The 6604-nt window shown below is 38.2% G+C and overlaps 1 protein-coding gene across 1 annotated transcript in view; it reads right to left on the bottom strand.

Moving 5' to 3' along the window:
- Nucleotides 1–1980, bottom strand: part of LOC106679616 (calcium-binding mitochondrial carrier protein Aralar1) — a 39890-nt gene extending 37910 nt beyond the window's left edge. Inside the window, exon 1 of the mRNA XM_014418877.2 lies at nt 1659–1980. Coding sequence (XP_014274363.1) covers nt 1659–1712 — 54 coding nt within the window. The 5' untranslated portion in view covers nt 1713–1980. The remainder of the gene's footprint in view (nt 1–1658) is intronic.
- Nucleotides 1981–6604: the final 4624 nt, after the last annotated feature.

The raw sequence follows: 6604 nt of genomic DNA, 5'->3' as shown, positions 1-6604 counted from the left end.
TTACCATCTCGTTGGGAGAAGGTTACCGACTGTAACGGTGGATATTTTGATGAATAAAGGTGATTATTTGAAAATATTTATTTATTTATAATTTCCCCCAAAAAAACGACAGGACTTTTTGAATGACCTGGTACTATAGAACTTTCATTTTTTATGATTTTTCAAAAATTCTAATATTAAACGATAGCTACTCATTTCAGCTTTCTATTATCAACTGAAGAGCAGGGGGGGGGGTTAGTTTGATCATAAATGATTTTGATCCCAAAATGCGCTTGTTTGCTGTTCTTACGTTTTGTCACGGATGGAAGCAAAGTGGGTACTCCCAGACTACTGGCTATCGGGGTATGGGGGATTTCGACCCAAGCTTCATGGCCACGGGATAGATATGGACTCCCTATGCTCTAGTTGTGCTGTTCCGGAGACTGCCGAGCACATCACCATAGACTGTACCGTCTTTGATGCATTACGGGCCAGATTGCTGAGAGAAACCGGTCTCTACGCCCTCTCCGTGAACGACCCCCTCAGCTAGTAAGTGAAGAAAACTACCCGTATAACAAAGAATTTGTTTACGGATGGAAAACAATTATTGGACCGAGCCACTTCAATATTCGTCAAAGAAGAAGACCAGTCCCTCGAATGCCTGCGCACGGAAGAGGCGCAGAAGACTGAAAACTGTACATGAATCATTAAAATTGTAAATTGATTTATTAGCAGATCTTTGATGATGGATATGTAACATCGATCTGCTGCTGCACACCTGTATTTCTTATAAGGCAGGGGAAGGAAATAAATAAATGTTTGCTGTTCTCCAAGAAACTCCATTTAATAAGCAACCAATTTTTTTTTCGAATGTGGTTGATTTGAAAATTATATTTCAAACAGAAAAAGTTTATTTTGTTTGAAAATCAATCAATGGAAGATAGTCCGTTTGGTAGTCAATAAAAGTATCTCAACGCAACTAAGCTGAGATCTCTATTTCAATCAGACAGCCCCGACGAATCCCTGCAAAGTGGGGCGAAATGTTGGTTTACAATAGTTTTCTTTTACCTTTATTGACCGTCACCTGAACTATCTTCTTCCGATAGGAAAATAAATTTAATTTACTTTTCTCCTTTATTTATCCGTTTTAAAACATTACTTGCTCAATAAGTCTTGGATTTCTCTTTCGACTTAATCGAGAAATGTGTTAATAAAACAGTGGCATTCAAGAAGTTGAAGAACAACATTGACATTCAAGAACAGTGAAGAACAATTTCATTTCATCCGCGTACATAATCCTTGTAATACGGGTAGTAGTTCTTGATCATTAGCTGAATAAATTTAAAATTTAGAACTGAAACCCTTTTTCTAGTTTGAACCTCAATTCCTCACTGGAAGGTTATAAAGCTTCAAGATATTTTTTTTTCTAATTTCTCAGCTGGTAGTTATTCGTCGAAAATTAAGAACTTCTCTCACACTCCCGGAAGTGCTTTCTCCATTTTTCATGAGCCTTTATAACACTGTTTATGAGCCACCAAAGAGCATGGCACATCATGAGCATTGTAATAAATATCACACTGTTATATAGAATAATAATAATGACTTATAATGATATATACATACAAATTCAGACAAAAAGCTTCAAATTAAAACTCATTTTTGTATTAATGATTATTTACCTCGAGACATGATACTGTTTGAAGGAACAGATCTTGCAATACTTCGAAAACCATTCTGTATCAACTTCTTATCGAAATCACATTTAATTTTGTTACACGATTGTGTGTTTTTAAAAGTAGAAATTTCAGTCTTTACAACATTTATAAATTACGCTATTTTCATGACATTATTTTTAATAACATCTGTGACATTAGTTAGATAACATGTTGCCTATTGAAGCATCTAATAATTGAACAATCCTTAGAGGGATTGGTTTAGCTACTTATTTATTCCTTAAATTTTGTTTTAGTAAAGTAATAAATTATTCCAAATTCCAAAAGCTACCTAATGGTGTTGACAGCTGTTCATGATTTAAGATTTCTTTTCGGATTCCTTTTTGAACGAATTTTTCATTTTTTGGTAGTTATTAAATCACAAACTGGCTTTTAGTTAAAATTAAAGAAATATAAATCTAATATGACATGTTTACGTACTGTCATCTTTATTCGGCGCTACATCCCATTACTGGTTCCTAACCTCTTCAAACAGCTTCTGTCAGTTCGATGGTTGGAAGCAGCCGTGTTCCAATTCTGAACACCGAGCAGAGTTCTCGAAGTTTCGGGCGACCTCTCGATCTGTTGCCATGAATTTCTTCGTCATTGAGTTTTTTTTAGGGGGCATGTTAACTAGGTTTCATACCTTGGGGGTATGCTTCCAGGGCGAGCGACGCCAGAAGGCGGGGTCTATTCGTTCCGTAAGCGTGCCATTCAGTACGCCATATTTGAAAGTTGCTGTCGTACCCCGTATGCCAGAAATAGCTTTGCAGGAGGATTAAAAAAAAAGAGTTGAGATTTACTCAAAGTGTCCTCAAAATTTTGGATTACTATTAATTCTAAGTCACTATTTTGTTGTAGGAGGAAATCAAAAAAACAAATTTAGAGTGACTGCTCAACTGTGTTCAGTTGCTAATTCACAGCATACTCATTAGTCAGACAGTAGACAATATTAAAAGGGACGAGAGAGCATTATTTGTGACTAGTTTAATACATTTGATTCAATTATTTTATTCCATCTTCGATTCATAGAGTTGACAATATGCAGCTAGGTCTAAAATAAATAATGGTGCAGGAAGGTATCTTCGTTCTACCGGGTGCTACGAAAGGATAGGTTGGGGAAAGAGGTGACCATAAGGTAGCAAGCGTGAAGTAAGGCTCTTTATATTATTAAATGAGCCTCAAAGAATATACTGAACGTCTTATTTACTATCCCAAGAAGGTACTCGTAGTTTTTTTTTCCGATCCCTCTAAAACAGAAAGAAACAGTGAATTAGTAAGTGGCTTACTGTGAAAAAGGAAATAAATCGTGTTGGGTATCACCTTGTACTACCTTTGATATTTTAAGGTTACCTGTAATGTTTATTTGTTATTTATCAGATATCCATTCTAAATGGTACTATTTTTAAAATCCGGAGGTGAGGGGCCTCCTCGTGTTGTATCGCATAGAAGATAGAAAAATAAAAACATTAATTAATAAAGACAATAGATAATGGTAACATAATAAAAAAACAGTCAGAAGTCGAAAAGAAGTGTGGGGGAGGGGAAGGGGGGTGCATCAGAAGATGGAGTTATAAGGTTATGTTGATAGGGTTTTTGGGACCTTTCCTGCCCTGCCACCTCGCAGGAAGGGGGGATGGAGTGATAGACTGGAATACTGGATTGAAGGAAGCAGGGAGACTGTCAAAGAATTTAATGTGTATCCGTGTGATGTGTTGTACAGTTTATAGCTGTAGTTTGTTATGAATGTGCGTCATGTTACGTTTTTCCAGAGATGTCCCTCGACATATCTTCTGTAGTGTACTGTTTTGGTATTGTTGTAGTGATTTCAGGGCAGTTGGGTAGAGATAATGTAGTAGTGGTGCGCCGTGCAGGAGTGATGGTCGTAGTATTACTTTGTAGATGAGTAATTTGAGTCTGAGTGACAGCCCTGGTGAGTAGATGGGGTGTTTAAGTGTATATGATGTTGATTTGACGATTTGTAATCTGTATGTGTGCAGTGAAAGATGGATGTGTTTCTAGCTTAATGCCGAAGTATGTGAGATGTTTCTTGGTTTGTATTGTCTGTTTAGGTGCTCTGTTGGGAGTTTTCTTGTATGAGAAGGTGATGGCGTCTGTTTTTTGTGGATTGATATGAATGTTTATGTCTCGTAGTTTGCTAGCGATGATTTGGACCGCTGTAGCGGCCTGGTCCATGGCCTTGTCTCCATTCATGCTTGCCGAGTATATGGCTATGTCATCAGCATATGCAGATATTTGAGCATCGTCAAATTTAGTCCCGACTATATGGGCAGTATATATGTTGAATAAAACTGGCACAAGGACCGAACCCTGGGGGACGCTACAAGTGACGGGCTTTGGGGGTGGAGATTTCAGTTTTTACCCGGACTGAGAAAGTCCGATCAATGATATAGGACCCAACAATGTCGACCAGCTGGTCCGGGAATTGGTGAAGCCTGAGTTGTTGAATTAATGTGGAGTGGGATACAGAGTCAAATGCCTGTGTACAGTCTAGTGAGATCATGGCTGTGGCAAGGTTCCTGTTTAGGTTGTTTTCTGCATCGCTTTGCAACTTGGCAACATTGTGGTCGCAGCTCACACCACGCGAGAAACCGGTTTGTTCCGGAGTGATGACGTCGTGTGTGTCACAGTGTTTGCGGATGTTTATGAGGACTAGCTTCTCATATATTTTTGAAATATGATTGAGGAGGCTGATGGGCCGGTAGTCTACCAGATCCGCTTGTTTTCTGGGTTTGAGGAGTGGAACAACGATAGCATGTTTCCACTCCGTTGGGAAGTATCTGAGGCGAGAGCAGGAGTTGTATATGTTGAGGAGAAACATCTGGACTTTTCTAGGGAGCTGTTTGAGTAGGACATGCGAGATGTTGTCCTTTCCAGTGGATTTGTTTCCTTTCGTTTTCCTCAGTGTTGCAGTCAGGTCTTTATAGGTTGAGAAGATGGTGTTTTGTAAGTTTTCTGTCTGAGGTTATATAGAGACGGTACGTGCACTGTCACGTCGGAGGTAGTAGTCAGATAGAACGTCTGCCTGATCTGCGGGAGTGAGGAGCTCATCGCCTCGATGGAGTTTCACCGATTTCGATTTGGTGTTATGACTTCGGATTAGTTTCCAGAAGTTTTTGGGATCGTAGTGTGTGCGGCGTAGTTGTTCATGCCAACGTGGACGTTTTCCACTTTCACATAAGGGAAGTTATTTGTCTTGTGAGACTGTTTATGATTGGTTTGTAAGTCTGCGTAGGTGTATTGGTGTATTGGTGCGTAGGTGTATTGGTGTGGGTGTGAATGTGGGTATTGATGCGTTGGCCGTGTCTCGTATGCTTTGTTGTAGAGTGTCCAATGGCCGTACTTATGTCTTTTGGTGAGTTGAGTGTTGTAATGTTGGGTATGTTGTCGTATATGTGTTTTGTAAAATTTTCAGTCGGCGTGTTTGAAGTCTGTAGGTGGGATTTGTGTTGTGTGTTTGCCTAACTGATAAAGGTAACTGGTAGGTGGTCATTGTCACTAAAATCTAGTGTAATACAGTTAGTGAATCTGTGCGGTTGTTGCGTGAGAAGTAGGTCAAGTGTGGATGTGTATGATGGGTTTGATGTTGGTCTGTAAGTGTATGCATCAGGGTGTATTACTGTGTATTTGGTTTTAGTCAGATAGTTTCCTAGTGCATTGCCTTTATCGCAGTTCCATGAGTGGTGTTTGGCGTTTAGGTCACCTGGTATGATGTGTTGTCTGTCGTTCTCGGTGTTGCATAGTAGATACTCGTAGAGCACCATCGGTGGGGTATTGATTCTACTAACGACACAAAGGCCGGTGGGAGACATCGCCTGTAAAAACGTACTTTTTTGTGTTTCAGTATATTCTTTTTGGTAAACTTTATTTATTAAATCAACATATTTACATGTATGATACTAATTACATGTTTTTATATAACACTATAAAATTATTTACATTTTACTGAATAAATGAATACAATAAATGACTAGAGAATACGTAGGTTGTGCTCTCAGGTGAAGCGAACTTAAGCCCTTCGTTTTGGCGGGGAGCGATAACGGTTGCGGTGGCTGTAATAGTTGGGCTATTTTCTGTATTGTATTATTGTGCCGGTAGGTGACAAGGAGCATGTTATTAGAACATTTTCCTAATACATGAGCTGGCGTTTCTGACTCCCGGCCACATTTGCGGCATAGGAGTCCAACATGTCCGTTTGTCTGGCCACCTTTTCCCGAAACTCCGCAAAGGGGAGTGTAGTTCATATTTAGTTTTAGTGCATTGCTCCATACCGAGCTAGTGAAACCCTTCTAGCCACACATGAATCCATTGGCCCATTTGATTGATTTAAAATGGGTATTATTAATTATAATTATTAAAATACCTATTCCCTGCCATTCGCATTGGCTCCAATAGTCAAGTGACTTCTCTCTTAGGGACTCTCTAACTTACCTTACGGTGGACGATGCTTCTATACTATTTGCATTAATGCCTCGTAAATTTACACACTTTCGAATTTCCTCCCCCAAATCAAATATCGCCTGAAACAGGAGGCATATCCTACATTGACCAATTTCTGGGGTATAGACCATAAGAAAATTATATACAAATAAAAGAAAAGAAGAAATATAATAGTCTTAATATAAAATAAACAATGAATATAGTTTACTTAATTTTTTTATATTGTTTTCATTGTTTATTTTATATTAATACTATTTTATTTCTTCTTTTCTTTTATTTATACATAATTTTCTATTTACTTATTTTTACATAATTTTAACCATACCCTAATTTACCTATTTGTATCTTATCTTAGAATGTCAAAAGGTTCTCAGTTTTTTTTAAATCTTTTTTGTCCTGATGAAACTACATAGTAGGGCGAAACGTAAATTTTATATATATCGTGTGATGTG

Source organism: Halyomorpha halys, unplaced genomic scaffold (assembly GCF_000696795.3).
Source record: "Halyomorpha halys isolate HHAL.00 unplaced genomic scaffold, Hhal_1.1 Scaffold211.1, whole genome shotgun sequence".
NCBI lineage: Eukaryota > Metazoa > Arthropoda > Insecta > Hemiptera > Pentatomidae > Halyomorpha > Halyomorpha halys.
This window is presented reverse-complemented; position numbering and strand designations above follow the sequence as displayed.